General features: G+C 44.1%; 1 protein-coding gene across 6 annotated transcripts in view; it reads right to left on the bottom strand.

Annotated features, from left to right (window-relative positions):
• The window catches only part of nrxn1a (neurexin 1a), a 197477-nt gene that overhangs the window by 12697 nt on the left and 165789 nt on the right, over nt 1-18991 (bottom strand). For 4 of the 6 annotated variants that reach the window (XM_056255588.1, XM_056255582.1, XM_056255583.1 and 1 more), the window contains 2 exons: nt 18500-18589; nt 16940-17256 (listed from right to left, as the gene is read on the bottom strand). In XM_056255588.1, the coding sequence (XP_056111563.1) occupies nt 16940-17256; nt 18500-18589 (407 nt within the window). The remainder of the gene's footprint in view (nt 1-16939; nt 17257-18499; nt 18590-18991) is intronic. The other 2 variants (XM_056255584.1, XM_056255587.1) reach the window with 1 other exon arrangement.

The raw sequence follows: 18991 nt of genomic DNA, 5'->3' as shown, positions 1-18991 counted from the left end.
TGCAGCAGCCTATCGAGAGAGACTCTGCGTGACGTAATGACCAATGGGGGCAATTCGCGCCCATATCGTCACGTCCCGCCAGAAAGGGCGTGGTCTCACCCTATAAATATGCTCGTTAGGCTGGTACAAGCTGATTTTTATCTCTTCAGCGACGCACACGCATCGCTGGATCCGGAGTGAGAAGCCGCGCCGTCGAAGCAAGCCTTTCAGCGGGACGAGCTCTGGAGTCGCTGGCCTCGCCGCCTTCAACTGCCGTACCTGCTGCGCTTTCCGGCGTTCTATATCCTTTTTATACTCTGTGTATCTTTACTCTGCTGAGAGTGTTTGCTCGCTTACTTGACGCGACTCACACTTCTCTTCACAAAAGAGCTGCGTCTTTTTAAAGATGCCATCCTGTGGCTCGTGCCGCGCCCCGCTCAGCGACGGAGACCGGCACGTCATCTGTGTTTCCTGCCTGGGTGAGGATCACGCGGCTCTCGCGCTCGCTGACGGCGGATGCCCTCATTGCGAGCTTTTGCCTATGGTGACTCTGAGGACTCGCCTGGCATCATTCTCCGAGCCTTCACCACAGCCCGCCGTGGTGCCGCGCCGCAAGAAGCGCCGTGCCCAGCGCGCTCCCGAGCTTTCTCCAGCCCGCCAAAGCTCGCCGGTTCGCCCGCCAGCTTCGCCGGCTTCGCTCGAGTCGCTCACTGACGGACAACGGCCGCCGCCTGCCGCCGCGTCCGTCCATGAGTTCGACGAACCCACCGAGGCGTGTTCTCTTCTGGCATCCGATAGCGAGGATTGGGCGAGCTCCGTGGACCTCCCCCCCGCTAGCGTTTCCCGCCAGACCACTGGTAAGAGAACCGGCATTGAGACTGAGCTGATGCGTCTGCTCTCTCAGGCCGTGGGAAGCATCGGCCTCGATTGGGAGGCGCCCGCGCAACAGGCGAGCTCTGTGGACCTCCGCCTTCTGTCCGCGAGTCGTCAAGGAAACGGGCCAGCATCAAGACCGCGAGCCCTAAAAACCGCGGCTAGCTTTCTTTACGTTATAAGAAATCTACCCCGCCCCCCATGGGCGTGCGTCACCGGCAAATGAGAAAAGAGTGTGTTTTAGTCCCCGCCGAGGTCGGACTAATCTCCATTTCTCAAACATTTCTCAGCTCCTAGTTTGAGCGGCTGAAAATGTCATTATTGCAGCAATGAGCCTGTTGTATAACACGCACACCTGCATACAAACGCCGACACACACAAAACTAGTGTAGTTCTCCCTGTGGCCCAGTGGCGGAACCCGAAGCTTTCACGCGAGAGACCCGTGTTCGATCCCGGCTCTCGCAGCAGATAAAAATTTAGTCTCGCCGCGGCCAGACTTCCACCGAAACTTTTCGCTCGTTCAGTTCCAGAAAATGCGACTGTTCCAGTGTATTTTGCAGTAAACAAGCTGGTACCACGGCCCGCTTGCCTGCACATAAAGGCCGTTTCCATGGCGACCCAGAAAAATCATGTAATCATTGTATTTCTGGTTTTCCGGCCACAGCCGATGGTGTTATAAGTGTAATAAAATGCTCACAGCCCAGTGTTCATTTCTACACACAAACACAGCCCGCCACGGTACAGGGCTCGCACAAATGAAATCGACGCATGTCAATTGTGCATTAAATGTAGTGAATGTGCCCACAACCCAGTGCCCACAAACACTACCACGGTTTCTGTAAAACGAAACCAACACAAGTCTTCCTAGCCTCCTAGGAAATCGACGGTGTTTCAGTCTCGCCGGGGCCAGACTTCCACTGAAATTTTCGCTCGTTCAGTTCCAGAAAATGTGACTGTTCCAGTGTATTTTGCAGTAAGCAAGCCAGTACCATGCCCGCTTGCCTGCACACAAATGCTGTTCCCACGGCGACCCAGATAAATCACATAAATGGTGTATTTTCTGGTATTCCGGCCACAGCCGATGGTGTTATGAGTGTATTGAAAATGCCTACAACCCAGGGCTCATTTCTACACACAAACACAGCCCGCAAAAATGCAGGGCTCGCACAAACAAAATCGCCTCATGTCGATTGTGCACTAAATGTAGTGAATGTGCCTACGTCTCAGTGCCCACAAACACTACACACCACATGTCCCACGGGTTCTGTGAAAACGAAACCAACACGCATTCAGTCAGCTCAGGCCGACGGTGTTTTTCAGTGCAGTAAATGTGCCCGCTGTCCTGCACCCACATTCACTCACAGACATGTTAAGCCCCACGGGGCTCGCCCCGCTCTCTCTCCCTCAGCAAACTGCTATAAGGGTTTTGAGCGCGGCCAGGCTGCCCGCCGCGATCGGCGCGCCCCCCGCCTCACACACTGTAAACACAGTGTCTGCGTTACAGCACGCTGGAGCTCTCTTGCCGTCACTATGTCTCGGCCAGAGCCCAGATCTCATTCTACCCCTAGCTATTCACGCGAAAGTGTGGGCACAGCTTCCTGGGGTATCAGAATGGGTGCTGAACACTATAAAAAGAGGCTATTCGCTACAGTTCGCTCGACGTCCCCGCCGTTATACGGCGCGCGTCGAGACGACGGTGGAAAACGAAGTATCTCATCTACTTCGAGCCGAGATAGCGAAACTACTGAGCAAAGGTGCTATAGAACCTTTATCTCAAGCTCAGAGCAAAGGGGGCCTACACAGCAGATATTTTCTGGTACCGAAAAAAGATGGAGGTCTCAGACCCATTTTAGATCTGCGACAGCTGAACAGAGCGCTTGTGAAGCGCCAGTTCAGAATGCTTACGACCAGGAAAATCCTCGCGCAAGTGCGCCACGGGGACTGGTTTATGTCAATAGATCTGAAAGACGCCTATTTCCAAATACAAATAGCGTCCCATCACAGGCGATTCTTGAGATTCGCTTTCGAGGGCCAGGCATATCAATACACAGTCCTGCCGTTCGGCCTGTCCCTAGCACCTCGTACATTCACGAAGTGCATGGACGCGGCGCTCGCACCCCTGAGACTTCAGGGCATGCGAGTCCTGAACTACTGGGACGATTGGCTGATTCTAGCTCGATCACGATCGGAGCTCATTGAACACAGGGCCGCATTACTCGAGCACCTCGAGGAGCTGGGCCTCACAGTCAATTGGGCGAAGAGCTCACTGTCTCCCAGTCAGAAAATTTCCTTTCTGGGAACAGTGTTAGACTCGCTATCCATGACGGCACGCCTGTCACCAGAGCGCGGACTAAATATTCAGCGCGTCGCGAAATCCTTCCGCCACGGCTCGATAGTTCCGCTCAAAAGGTTTCAGAAAATGCTGGGGCTGATGGCCTCAGCGGCCTCTGTACTCCAGTGGGGCTTGCTTCGCATGCGCCCAATGCAGATGTGGCTGAAAGCGCGGGTTCCACCCAGGGCATGGACAGCGGGTCTGTTTCGCCTCAGGGTCAACCTACAGTGTGTTTCAGCTCTGGAACCTTGGAAAATAACCGACTGGTATCAGTCAGGTGTGAGTCTGGGGACCGCTTCGAGTGTGAAGGTGGTGTCTACGGACGCCTCCACCTCGGGGTGGGGAGCGCTGCTCGAGGGCAGACCGCTAGCTGGCCTGTGGTCAGAACGGGAAAAGCTCCTTCACATAAACTGCTTGGAGATGATAGCAGTCGACAAAGCGCTACGGAGTTTTTGTCCCCAGGTAACAGGCCACCACGTCTTGGTCCGGTCGGACAACATGTCAGTGGTGGCATACATAAATCGCCAGGGCGGCGTCAGGTCACGAAACCTTCACAGGCTGACGGAACGCCTCCTGGTCTGGGCTCAGCACAGCCTGCTCTCACTGAGAGCAGCGCACGTGCCTGGTCACCTGAATGTGGGACCAGACAGACTGTCCAGGAACAATGTTCCAGCAGGGGAATGGTCGCTGCACCCGCAGACGGTCCAGCTGCTGTGGAAAACGTTCGGCAGAGCACAGGTGGACCTATTCGCGTCCCACGAAAACGCTCATTGCCCGGAGTTTTTCTCGAAAAGCAAGGACGCGCTGGCTCATGTTTGGCCCCGCTGCCCCCTATATGCTTTTCCTCCTGTCTCGCTCCTGCCTCAGGTGTTGGAACGAATCAGGGAGAACGGATGCCCAGTGCTGCTCGTAGCTCCGCTCTGGACAAACCAGCCGTGGTTCCCTGCCCTGATGCAGCTGACCAGCACTGCCCCATGGCCTGTACCATTGAGGAGAGACCTCCTCTCTCAGGCGGAGGGCTCGATTTGGCACCCTCGCCCGGAGTTGTGGTCCCTGCACGCATGGGCCATCAACGGGTACCCGCTAGCCTCCCAGAAGGAGTGTTAAACACGATCGCGCAGGCTAGAGCTCCGTCTACCAGGCGGCTCTACTCCTCGAAATGGTCTGTTTTCTCTGCATGTTGTCAAGCCCAGAGCTTTTCACCTGTGGAATGCGGGGTTTCGGAAGTGCTTTCCTTCCTTCAAGAGCTACTGGATAAGGGCAGGACCCCATCCACGCTCAAAGTATATGTGGCGGCCATAGCAACGTTTGCAAAACCGGTGTCTGGCCAGTCGCTGGGGAAAAACGACTTAGTCGTGCGTTTCCTTAGGGGAGCTCGGAGGCTGAACCCTCCCAGGCCCCCTTCAGTCCCGACGTGGGACCTTTCCACGGTCCTGGAGGCCATGAAAGGCGCCCCGTTCGAGCCAATCCAGCTGGTGGACATGAAACACCTGTCGTTCAAAACAGTGTTTCTCATGGCTCTCGCTTCAGTGAAGCGCATAGGGGACTTGCAGGCGCTTTCAGTAAGCGCGTCGTGTATGGAGTTTGGGCCTAATGACTCGAAGGTCATTCTCAAACCTAAGCACGGGTATGTCCCGAAATCCCTCAATACACCGTTTAGGGCCCAGGTAATTTCCCTGTCCGCCCTTCCGGTTCTCAGTGAGGAGGAGGACGCGAGTCTCCTTTGCCCCGTCAGGGCATTGAGAGCTTATGTGTCACGCTCGTCTGTTTTCAGACAGACGGAGCAGCTTTTCGTTTTGTTTGGCGGGCGTTCCAAGGGACTCGCCGCCTCAAAACAGAGCCTATCCAGATGGATAGTGGATGCCATTGCGCTCGCTTACTCTGCAAAGGGCCTACAGTGCCCCTTGGGTGTCAGAGCGCACTCCACGAGAGGCGTGGCCTCTTCGTGGACTTGGTCGAGCGGGGTTTCCCTGCAAGATATCTGTACGGCCGCGGGCTGGGCCTCGCCGTCTACATTTATAAAATACTATAACCTGGAGGTACCCGCCTTACAAGCTAAGCTTTTGGCGGTCTAAAATTCAGTGCTATCTGCCCCGCTGTGCGGCCCAGATGCTGAGTTTACTGCAGCCCCATGAGTGTTGACACGTATGGCCACCCAGATCAGGCTGAAAGCTTTCACCCTGGCTGCGCGTTTTATTGTCATATGATAGCCCCGCTGGGTGCTTTTTTATAGGGAATGACGCTTCCAGCCTCTCTTCCTCCACTCTATGTGAGTTTATGGTGATTATGCACTACATGAGCCCTGGGCTTCGGCCCTTGGGACTTTGGTGTTGGATCCCTGTACGCACGGCGTGTTGCATTGTGTTCCCCTAGCGTAAAGCTATTACGCAGTACGAGAGATACTCTCGTAAGAGAACGTACTCGGTTACTAACGTAACCTCGGTTCTCTCTAGAGAGGGAACGAGTACTGCGTATCTTGCCGTGCTTGGAATACGCTCTGGTTCGCTTCAGCGATAAAAACCAGCTTGTACCAGCCTAACGAGCATATGTATAGGGTGAGACCACGCCCTTTCTGGCGGGACGTGACGATATGGGCGCGAATTGCCCCCATTGGTCATTACGTCACGCAGAGTCTCTCTCGATAGGCTGCTGCATTTGCCGCAAGAGCAACCAATAGGCGCGCGAGCTGTTTCGCCTATGTCTGCTTGCTGCTGCAAAGCGTTTTACATTAATAAAAAATTAAGGATAATTTTTGGCTTCAATATCTCGTGGAAAAGAGTTTTTCCCCTAGCGTAAAGCTATTACGCAGTACTCGTTCCCTCTCTAGAGAGAACCGAGGTTACGTTAGTAACCGAGTACGTTTTACAGCCAGTCTGAGATGGCCAGGCTCAGACACTCACATTCACCTCTATCTCTCCATCTCTTTCAGTCATGAAGATTCTAGTATTCCACCAAGAATACGAATATCTCAGAACAGTGCACCGTCTGTTGTTGTTGCCATGGTGACATGAAGATTCAGCCTGTTCAAAATGATAGGAAATAAAAACCGAATCGCCTTGGTGGCTCAGCTGGGACCTGCAAAGCAAACCATTGATTTCTCACTATCTGTTTTTCTTCTTCTTTTTCTCCATATTCCTTTCCTTCAGCCAGAGTGAAAGAAAGAAAGGGCGAGGGAAAGCACAAGAACATTAAAGTCTGCCAGTTAACTTAGCAGCCTGCTAATGAAGTGTGAATATTCATAGAGAGGTCCTGGTGCTAAATGCAGCCTCACTTTGCTGAGAGCTGTGTGTTTAAAATACCGAGAGCTCATACAATGAATAAAAAATGGCCACTGATGCACTGCAGTATTCTCTAACAAGAACGAAAAAAGAAAAAAAATCACAGGAAACACAATAGAGATATGCCTGCTAGTATACAACTAGCATGTACAGGAATATATAGAGCTGGCCCACAGGGCCTCCATATGCGCTCACTGAAATTCTGTACAAGAGATTCAAAAGAGCTAAAACAACACAGTCTGACGTACAGGTTGAATCTCTCCATTTTCCATCTTCAAATGTCGTACTAAGATGAATAATAGAGAACCCAGACCTTTCATAGAAGATGGAAATCAAGATGGCTTCCTGTGCAATTATTCACGTATCGATCAAGAATGATTCTCATTTAGGCGTTAGAATGTTTCAGCACATTCAAAAGCTTTACAATATCATGGTTAATTATAACAATTAATAATCTTTATTAAAGTCAACATGAAATCAAAATGAACCTGATTTATTTTTTATTTCATGTTTCTGGTCATATTGTGAATGACACATGGGTGCAGTTTATTCCAAAGGAAAAAATAGTTTGTCTTCATATATTTTAATCAAATGTTGGATACCATTAACTAATAGTCAATTAGTTATTTAGACACTGTTTTAGCAGTCCGTTTTCAATTTTGGTTTATAACTTTTTGTGGTCCAATCAGTTCCAGATTGATAAAATCAAGTCTCGTCCTAGTTTTTTTCTCGCTTACTAACATGTTTCACATAGAAATATGAAAAATTGTTTAAGTAAAAGGGGCAATACACATTGACTTTAAAAATAATTTGAACAATTACAAACCTTATTAAATTAGAATTGTAAGTTAAGTATAATTATGTTCTATATTATCTGCAAAGAAAAAAAAAGAAATAGAAAAAAAACAGGCAAATGCATCAAGACTGACCAAGAAGTTCTCAAAGTACTCATGACTCACTCTGAGAAGACATGTGAGTCACAAGTAGCCATTACAAACAACTCTCAGGGGTCATCCAAGTGGGAATAAATAAATCTGATCATACACGCTGCCCACAGACAGAACACGCTGTTGCAGACTAAAGCTCTAGATCTTAAACAAAGAGTGAGAGAGAGGGGGCAACCTGCCGACTTCACATAACACAATACACACACTTGTTCACGGCACACTGGGTTAAACTTTACTGGAGGACAGCGCTTGATCTTCACATACTTTTAATGAGGGGGAGAAAAAATTAGATGCAGATGAAAAAAGGACAGTACAAATAACAGCATCAGTGGGCTGTCTAGACGACCGGAGGAAGCGTCTAGTTAAGGATGAAAAGAAACCGGCATGCCATGAACGACTCTGGAAATGCGAACTCGCTGCAACAGATGTGGACATCGGCGACGAATGGCGCCAGCCTCATGCACGCTCACAAAAGCACTGCAACTTTTCGTTCTTTTCCCGTAACTCCCTCACTGCTGCCCCAATTCTCTTTTCTCTCTGCCTCTCTTTCTCTCTCTCTCTCACTCGCTCTACGTGCAGAGCGCTGCAGACAAATGGTGCATGCCTCTTTCACTGCATGGATATGAAAACATCAAAGACTCTGCATGCGATGATGGCTGGATGGAGAAGGACCGTGAGAAAGAGAGACTACCTGGGATGAGGAACAATGCCACCTCGCATCCATGATGGCAGCCTGGCTACACTGTCTGCTTCCTCTATACAGCTTTGCTTTTCTGTTAAGGTGAGAGTTTGTCCTCTCCCCCTCTCTGATCTCCCAGTCCCTGCTCCTAGAGCAATAAAAAAGCCCCACACCAGTAAAATAAAGTCCGCTCTGTCAGATCAAAAGTGATGACTGGAGAAGTCCTACTTTGGTAAGCAGATAGGGATGATAAATTGTCTGTGCATCAGGAGAGACTATGAGTGCCTTCTACAGACTAGAAGAGAGAGAGAGAGAGAGAGAGAGAGAGAGAGAGGGAGGGAAGGCGTAAGCAAGGGAGAAGAGAAAACGAGAAAGATACACACGGATAGAGGCGGGAGGGAGAGAGGGAAAATACGGTACGACTGCAAGCCGATCACCTGACTCGTATTAGCCAATCGCCATCGCCGCTCAGCTTGAGGTTGCTAAGGGTTTGCTCAGTTGGAGATATTTTATTATAGCATTTTTTAGAAAGAGATTGATGTGTGTATGTGGAGAGGAGGGGGGTTGCACACCTTCAGCCCTGCCATGAAACTCCACAGAGACACAACCCACAACCTAACATCAAACACACATGCACACACTCAAAATACATCTCTCCACAGCGAGAGAGCGAATGTTACACAACGGATGGCAAAAGCTCCACGTTTTCATCTCCACTGGCCCTCCTGCTCCTATGGGACCTCGGGTTATTCGACTCCATCTAAATGCCTCCGCCAGCTAAACTAACCAGCGTGAACACTCATTTCAATAGCATTCAAATGCGTGTTTTGAGCACGTAGACGCCCGCTCAGAAAGGAGGGGTAAAGATAAGATACGATAGAGAGAACAGATAAAGAGAGATACGAGGTAGGCGTCTTTTTTTCGCACCGTGGTCAGTCTCAGAGGACTTTATTTGTCCCCTGCGTCTGCAGAATCTGCGCACGGCCACCAAACGCAGCGATACATTATGAATGTGACAGAATATATAAAAAAGGCCAAGGTCTTGACGGCAACATGATAGGTAGGAACACAAATGTCTGGTTTGTGGTTTATCATGAAGACTACCCAAGCAACATGAAACACCCTTTGTGAATTAACAGGCTCATCAATACCCAAAAGCACACAAATTAACAAACGTTTGCAATATCTAACACTCCAAAGAGAGAGAGGGAGACAGAGAAAAAAGAAACCCGGGAAAAGAAGCAGCAGCAGCAGTCCATTTTATTACTCGCTTTGTGCCAGCTCAAACAATTGTATTGATTGACTGATTTAAGCGGTCAGTGTAAATGAGCACTGGGACAACAGTGCATGCAGAGCAAGTCACAGGATCCATTAATTGGACAGAACTGGGGGGAGAAAAGGCACAGGAATCTGGACCAGTTTAAATCCATCCGTGCTCAACATTGTCTTGCCCTCATGATGCAACAGAATGAAACGAGTTGGTACCTCATTATAGAGTACATGTGAACATTGATGCTGGACTGTTGTATTTTGGGAATTGTGACACACATAGATCACAAATATATGCTCATCTAATTGAGGTCATTTAAATAATAAAGCTAATTATAATTACTACTGGCGCTGGGTGATTCAGATATTCTGGCAATATGGTGGTATAAAAATAAGCAACATTATGCTATTTTATTTGACTACTTTGCGACTGACCCTTTTCACATTTCCGGGTTCCTCTGAAGTGGCAGTCGTCATAGTTGGGTAATCTTCTATAGCGGTGAATGAGAGAAAACATTAAATACATTATTTGTGTTCCCATTTGCTCAAATAGCAAAAGAAAAACTCCACAACACTTTAACCGGCAGTCAGAAGAGAGAAAGATGTCAATTTTACCATCACTGCCATGGCCGCTGTATTAGAAACCTTGCAGCAGGGTACATTTTTTTGTAATTTGATGCAAAGGTAATATGATAATAAGTATAGTGTAATAAATGTACAATACATTAAACAATTTAATATATATATATAAACCTTTCTGGATTTACGATGCTGATTAAACGCGTTAAAAAGCGTCTGTGAAAAGGGTCCGTTGATTTGAATCATTTTCTTGAATCAGTTCAAAATACCAGTTTCAATTAATTAACTAAAAACTGTAAATTTACCTGCGGGTGTCACTTTATAAAAACGGGTGACTTTTACACTTTTTAATGTCACATTTTGTAATATTTGAATTGTTTAATTTAATATTGATTATTTTCTCATCCAGTTTTTTAGTTGAGTGCATCATTTCAAATCATAAAGGTAAAAGAAAACAAATGTAAACAATTTTCAAATGCAATTTCAATTTATATTGCCACTATGCAAGAACTGATTTGTTATGACACCAGGACATACTGTAAACATTACAGTAATTCTGAATATTTTCACCAAGAGAGAAAAAAAAAACAACTATTTTACATCTGATGGATTCAAATCCACTCAGCACCAGCACAGGGCATCTATAAACGCACGACTCTCACGTGGCACACGCCCACGCTGCCATTTTCTATGCAGAGAAGTGGCGCTTCACTGCCCTCTGCCCATCTCTAGATCTAAAAGATACCCCAGGGTGTTTAATGACATGCACAGCTCACATAGGAAATGCTAATTTATTATTTAAAGCCCAGCATATAGCCTGATGGCCCGCCACAGCAAGATGTCCCTGTAGATCAGAATAAACACGCAGATTCCTGGCATGTCAAATCCCATCGAGCCAAACACCACGGCCACAGATGTGAAGGGATATCAGAAACACAGCATCAAAAACAAGACAGAACAGCCACATATCCACATATAAACATGGTGATGTTGCAGGTAAAATGCAGAGAAAGTATACTTTAGAGAAGAAAAAAACAGGAAGAGTGGGACAGAGGATAAAGAAGATAATAAAAAAGCTGTCACTTCTGAACATCAGTCGTGAGGGTGGTAGTCACAAAGGAAATCAACTTCTGATAGAAATATTAAACATCTCATCTGTCAGTCACAAGCAGACGGTGCATGCATGTGTTTTTCTAAGCATGTTGGGCTCCTTTGAGACGAACTCAGTTGTTTGTTTGTTGCGGCTGCTGTTTGAACAGAAACGAGTAAAACACGATGCTTGGCTTTCTATCATTAAGACTTCTTTAAAAAGCTTATATGCTGTGAGCCAGTGTCAGACAATAGCAAAACCAGTTTATCTGAGGATAATCCAAACTCCATACGTCATTTAAAGATTAAGCATGCTCACAGAGCAGATCTGAAGCCATTAAATGAAAAAAACTGGTCATGCAAAGTATACAAAATTATTCCAAACACTACAGAACTCATTTACACTACACACAAATTTGCTGTATCACAAGCAAATCAATTGGTCTGCATGAAATATTATTTCCTTCTGAGCCATTCATTTGTAAACCATTTGTACAATAAAAATCATCTCTATTATCTACAATGCCTTTATCTTCAAAGGCGACGCTGACAATCTGGGACTCAAAATCTCATTCAAAGCTGGGAATGAAATGAAAGTTTTAGGATTTTGAAATTTTAAACAAAGCAAGAATATGAAACGAAACAGAACATTTAAGATTCATCACTACAGCTCAATACAGCTCACTACTCAAATAATAATTACACGGGTCAATTCTCGACATTCTTTTTTTGTCCTATCTCTTCGTTTATTCAAAAATATATAAAAAAATGCAATTCATACTTAAAATGATATTTGGGGGAAAAAATAACCTGAAAATATATTTTAAAACATTTGGAAATAATAATGTAAAAAAGTAATAAATTACATTACAATTTTATTAAATCATTAGGTCATTAAATTGAATATTTTCTTGACATTTTTTGAAAACCATTTAAAAACCAACATAATTACCAAAAATACATTTTGTACAACTTGCTTTTTCCCTTCCTTTTAAAAGATTTTCCTTATCTTTATTGTGAACAATCGTATGTCACTCACCCATATTATATTATATAATCAAATAATAATTCATGTACATTTTTCAGCTAGTTTAATTCACAATCTTTTCATACAGATTGAACAATTACGTATCTATGCATCTAACTATTCCTTCGTGCGCTGCACAGCAATTTCCACGCTCGTGACACTTAAATTCCTTTAGCCCTTCTTCCAGATCTCGGCTAATTCGAGGATGTATAAGGGGGAGACCTCGGCGGACACTCTGGAAAAGTGTTAAGAAGATGGAGAGCCCAAGAAGTTCCATTAGCTCTTATTACACAGAGCTCTCCGGTCTAATGGCCGCTCCCATCTAATGGGCATCACAAAGGCCTGTAATCAAAGAACCACAAACTCCTCTTTGATTTCATATCCCTCTCAATCCAGCTTTTATCATTAATTAGATATTAAAAATCCATCTTAAAAAAATGAAGCAGTTGATTTGGACAGCGCAGCTGTGCAGAGAAAGAGAGAAAGAGGTTGTAATGGATGATAATGGAGCGCAGATGGCGCAAACTTAGAGAGTGGCGTAGACACCGCTGTGCCGAGAAGAGAGGAGTCTCATATTTCCATGGCAACATTTACCATCATAAGCCCACCATTTTGTAATGCAATCCACAGACGAGGCCATGATAAGCCAACCTCACAATCGGGTGCTAATATATCGAACTATCTTTTATTGCACAACTATCACTTTCACACAACGTGCCTGGAGTGCTCTTGAGCAGGGAGGTAATTTAATATGCAGTGCCAGAATCAGTTTTAACCATATCAAATTACGATTTTATTGTTGTGGAGGCTAAATCACAGTGTGTAAAGTCACGCACGAGGAGACGAGACTGAACTGGCCTTGGCAAGCCTGTCAATCACGCGGCTCAGCCTCCTGCTCTGACATGTAATTACAGTGCCACCGTAATTAGAGCTCACTGTCAGAGCCCTGAATGATGAGAGAACCAGACCGACCGGAGAGAAGTAGTAAAGGAGAAAAGCATGTCCACCTACACGGCGCTCATCTCCCCTACTGATTTCTCCCCTCTATGGCCCCGTTCCATTTGCCTGTGGGTTCTTCTCTCAGTTCACACAGGCTTATTGACTGACTCTAGTCTCTCAGCATCCCCCGGCACTCTCTCTCATCCTGAGCCACAGCACATCCACAAAAGAAACGGGCCAATCACTTTATGTCTGAAAGCAATTGAACTGTGCCGGGCCGAAACCCTTTGTCGGTTCGATAATGTGCGATTCAGCCGCGGGCACGTCTTTAAGTGCCCTGGTCTTAGACTCGAGGCCTCTTTTGCTCGAGAGAGCATGGAGTTCAGTTTAAACCGGCCTCGTTGCTGTCTGGGTCACTTATTGAAATGCCACTTATAATATCTTGGATGGTAAAAGAGAAACTGAGCGAGTGTATGTGAGAGGAATAGAGAGAATAGCTGAGAGTAATGATGTAGACAGCCAATAACAGCACAGAGCTAAAACACAACACACTGACCCAGACAACACACAGCCTGTCTGCTTCAATCTGATCGCACCAATCGGTTCCTACACTTTGAGCCAATGAATCTTCATGACTTCTTCCATCTTCCATGGCCTTTCCAGTTGTTTATGGTTACTGGATAAATCATTCAAAGCCAGACCTATTCGCTAATAAATCATTTAGACCAATTTATGAAGTGAAGAAGCATTTGCTTAAAGATTGCACAGCATAACTAGATAACATGTTTCATTACATTAGAAATTTCCAAGCCTGGAAAACACGATTTTGAAGGTGTATTCAGCATAATGTTTTCCTCATTCAAAACATTTTATACACAAATAACAAACAAATATTACTTTGTCCCAGCCCAATACTCACACTTGCGGTCTTGACCACTTGAGAGCGTGTGTATGCGACAGGAAGTAAGTGCACAAGACTGTCAGAAAAACACCCTTAACGCACACTAAATCTCACTTGTGCCGAAATCATTAGAAACTTTACATTTAAATTAATTAGATAAATTAATTGCAATTTGGTATTGGCACAGAGATGAGTATGTGTATTTTGTAAAACATTTTTACAATGGCAACTGCTTTTTATCATTTAATTAGAAGCACCACAATTAAATTGTGCCATCTGTTAAATAGGGACTACTGAATAGACATTTAGAAGTGCCAAGTAATGAAATTAAAAATGTGTAAACAAAAAAAAAAGTATGTTCTAGGTGTGTAATCAAAAGTTCTACACACACTTATGTTCTTCACGCCCACTGAACACTTGGGCAAAATACTCAGTAACCCACCTGGTCTTAGACATTTTTACTTGTGGAATTAAGCAATAATGTCTGAATGTTAACGGTGCATTTTTACTAGGGCTGGAACAATGCGTCCACGTGACTGATTACATCGATTACGTACAGTTTTTGTTCATCCCTAATCCCCTATCATGTTTCACACAAAACAAAACTCTAGAGCAGATGCTAATGGTTATGGAAGGGCCACTTAATGGGTTAGTTCACCCACAAATGAAAATTCTGTCATTAATTCCTCAACCTCATGTCGTTCCAAACCCGTAAGTCTTTCATTCATCTTCGGAACACAAATGAAGATCTTTTAAAGGGGTCATATAATGCCATTTTTGTACAAGCTAATATGATTCTTTAGGGTCTAAATTAAAAGTTTGTAATATACTTTAATTAAAAATTCTCATTAGTATTGTAAGAAAACACTTATTTTACCTGGTCAAAAACAGCTCTGTTTTCAGCACGCCGTTTCAGTGTATATGACTTTAAATGATCATAAGCTTTGCTGACTCCGCCTCTCTGTTCTGTGCGTACACCAGAGCCGGCTCTGGCGTACACCGTTTGTAACTCAATAACACAATAACCATAACACGTTGTTCAGTATAAACGTGGGATTATGCATAATATTGAGAACGTCATACATAGAAAACATGCCGTAATGTACCCTGAGTGTAAACCTTAGACGCATTCATTGTGAAGCGTGCAGCTATAGCGATTTACAAGGATTAATATAAATATTAATATAAAGTTTAATAAAACGTTACACTCACTTCAGTTGTTCTGGAGCAGCTGCAGGAACACGAATAGCTGGTACCGATCCTTTCAGGGGCAGCTTCTTAGCAAATCCAGCTTTATACTGATCCTCGTTTATAAAGCAGTCTGGTGTGTGAAATGATTCGCGCAAACATGAAAGCAATTGATGTTGCTCGTGGGGAATATTCCCTTCGAAAACAAACTCAGCCACTGTGTCTTCAGCGGTTCGGATTTAGGAACATTAAAATGACTGCTGTGTTCGTTATTACACCCAAGAACAGAACACCACAATCGCTTAGACGCCATTCTGCTCATAGACAGTGCTCCAGCATATCAACAATGACTGCGCCGGTCCGCGCAGACTATGATTGACAGCTCTCACGAGCGAGGGCAGGTCTGTGTTGAAACCCGGCTGTCATTCAACAATCGTGGGAGGGGCTTCCGAGCCTGTGACGTCACAGGCTCGAACGGCTTGATTTGAGGCAGGGGAAAACATATAAGGAGATTAAAACAAAACCACTGGATGGATTTTTATCATTATATGATGGCTGTGTACAGACACTGCCAACACACATTTCAGTACAATCAACTTGTAAAAGTGCATGTACCATTATATGACCCCTTTAAAGATATCTAAGTTTTCTCTGTCCCTCCATTGACAGCTATGCAATTACCATTCTGATACTTAAAAAAGTTCATAAAGAGATTGTAAAACTAATCCATATGAATTGAGCAGTTTAGTCCAATGATCACTTTATATGATGAACAGATTTAATTTAGGCTTTTATTCACACATAAACATTGATCATCTCACACATCAGTTGTTCTAAAAGGAAGCTCAAACATGTTTGTTTGACATGTGAGAACCAATGAGGTTCATTCTCGTGTTACGCAACACTTCTGCAATAACCAATGAGGTTTGTTCTCGCGTGCCAAGTAGGTTGGGCTGATCAATGTTTTTATCAATGTTTAGCTGTCTATAGCGGGAAAGAAAACACTCAGATTTAATAAAAAATATCTTCATTTGTGTTCCGAAAATGAACGAAAGTCTTACGGGTTTGGAACGACACAAGGGTGAGTAATTAATGACAGAATTTTTGGGTGAACTATCGCTTTAAAACGAGCCTGCACACTTTCAGGACTCACATTCAGCGTCAGTATAAAAAAAGTTATCACAATTGACAGCGTGTTATTAAATAAGTCCAATCGAGGCATGAATTCATCCATCAGATATTTTAAGGACATTAAGTGCTTAGTAACCGAGTGCAGAGAGTAGGTTTGAGCCGTTCGCCTCACAGCACGCACTCACTGCGGATGAACACAAATCATTTCTCCATTTCCACGAGTAAACTAAACTCATAATGCTTATACAGTTCACTGTGGCTCTCACATTATATGACGTAGCAGACAACTAGTTGTCCACGGTTCCGTTCATTCAGCGCAGGTTTGTCGAGAATGCGGTTGTGAATCCTGAAAATGTGTCAGTTAAGACGCTACCATACTAGCCATTGGCATCTGATCTAGAGTTTTGTTTTGTGTAAAACATGACAGGGGATTAGGGATGAACATAAACAGTGCGTAATCCACGTAATCAATTAAGTCGACCCGTCATTCCAGCCCTAATTTTCACAATGGCAACATTAACTGAAAACTTTTGCTGTACCATGATAAGTCCAAAGCATAATCGTAGAGTACATCTGTAAAATTCCCAGTTGATTCCAAGTTTGTCATGAACGAAAGAACCCTAGTGTTTTCCAATCCATGTCACATTCTGACAAGGAAGAAAATAATACATCAAACACTCAGCATCAGCTTTCACAGGATCTTGAACTAGAGTAAAGTGGCCGCTGACCTGTGGAGTTGTCGTCTGCTTGCCCTGGCGGTTGGATGCAGTTGTAGTGGTGATGTCGGTGATGGAGGGCGACGTTTCTGAGCGGTTGCCCGTTGCGGAGGCGCTGGACTGGGGCGTAATAGAAGAGGAGGGCATATCTCCCACCAGCCGGGCGCTACCCTCCACACGCACGTTGGGGTCGCCCTCGGCAGCCATGTTAAGCACTTTTAGGCCATTGTAGTAAAGCCCTGAGAGCTGGCCCTGGAAGGGCCGACTGCCCTTCTCCCAGCCTCCAATCTTTATGGTGGTCTGACTGTTGAAGATGGTGAGCTGCCGACCTGCCGGAGAAGAACGTTACAGAAAATACAAGAGTGTTCAACGTCCCGCTCCCCCACGCCGTAGAGACGCACACATACACATGCACACGCTACAAACATAGACGCGCACACGCACGCACGCACACGAGAAAACAGAACTGATGGAAGTCCTGATGGTAAAACACACAACAACCGTAACCTTATTTTCCCTGGGGATTATGAAGCAATAAATTACACTAATGCTAACAGCAACACTGGTAATTTATCGACTGTAATTTAATGGCTGCTGTTGGCACAAAGTAAATAAATGAAGGGGATGAGAAAGCTGGGTCCCAAAAAAATCAATGGGACTTTGCTAAAAGGACAATCAAATACATACTAAGATGAGAGAAACAATATTATGTATCTGTAAAAACAAATTTCCCCTTTTACGTGAGAAAATTACTTTTATTCTTTTAATAATACAGTCGTTTATTGCAAATTACAAAGCCTGTATGCACAGGTCTAGTACATTTTATTGAGATTGCCTTTCAGCAAGGGCAATGGCAATTAAAATTAATTAGACTGAAATAAGGTTCATGTGAGAATGGCTTTACAGCTACATGACACATTACAAATGATTCATCATGGTTATAATTCCATTGAAAAGGGAAAGCAAGAAAACAAGCATACTTGAAAACAAATCACTTTGAACGATTCAATTTGTTACATACATTGCAGCATGCATTCAAGTCTTTTCCCTTCTTGTGTGTTTAACTTGCTTGTTAAAGGGACTTCATATCTGATGCCAATAATCATTGAAGCTATTTAAGAGACATTTGCTTTGGGTTTTTAACTGTCCACTTTAGCAGTTTCCAAAAGAAATATGTTTAGCATGACAAGATATGTATATATAAATTAAATAGTGTGTACATCACTATGAATTCAAATGGACATATACTTTAATTAGTCATTTAGATTATTACAGCTGGAAAATAACATTATTTAAATAAGTATTTTAATGATGTAAACATATTTTGTTAATGATTGAACTAACTTCAGTTATCAGTATATTACCAGTCCCTTTAACCTCTGACAGGTTTACAAGTACAGTATAACAACACATTATTGAACTGTACAGTGCAAATATTACAAACTACATTTGTTTAATTTTAAACTTGGTTATACAGGGGATTTATGTTTTAGATGGTTTATTTGCTGTGCAAAATATCACTTGCTTATGATCAAATTATCTTTTATTTAAAGTTTTAATCAGTGTTTTTACCTTTGTCGAGTAGCCATTCGTCAACTACTCGACCAAGCCGATATGGGATTCGCTGTCTAGCAATCGCCAGGCGTTCGTTATCAATGTTGCCTTTAAAGTTTAAAGAGACATTTCATTGTTAAAAATCTGAAAGGTCAAAGATTAAAACCTACAGTGAAACATATGCCCTAACTGTCTGTTTTTTTTCTTTTTCCTCTTCTTTACTTTTTTCATTTTTTTTATTTGGAACACCAAGGTTGCATACATAAGAAAGATGAAGCTTTACAGTCAATTAACTCGTAAAATTTAAGCAAACAAATTAAGCCTATTTTAAGCTATGTTAAATATGCACCTACTCTTCTTGTGTTAAGAGAAACCAACCAAACTCAATCACGTTTATACAACATATCACTCCTTTACATAATACATTTACAAAATAGTAATCCTTTTAAATCTTTTTAGCAGATTTTTCATCTAGTTATACATGAAAACTAGCTCATTTTAATCTAAATA

The sequence above is a fragment of the Rhinichthys klamathensis genome, unplaced genomic scaffold, assembly GCF_029890125.1.
Source record: "Rhinichthys klamathensis goyatoka isolate OS25496 unplaced genomic scaffold, OSU_Roscu_1.1 h1tg000121l_1, whole genome shotgun sequence".
NCBI classification, from domain to species: domain Eukaryota; kingdom Metazoa; phylum Chordata; class Actinopteri; order Cypriniformes; family Leuciscidae; genus Rhinichthys; species Rhinichthys klamathensis.
Note: the sequence above shows the minus strand (reverse complement) of the source record. Positions and strands in the feature narration are given on the sequence as shown.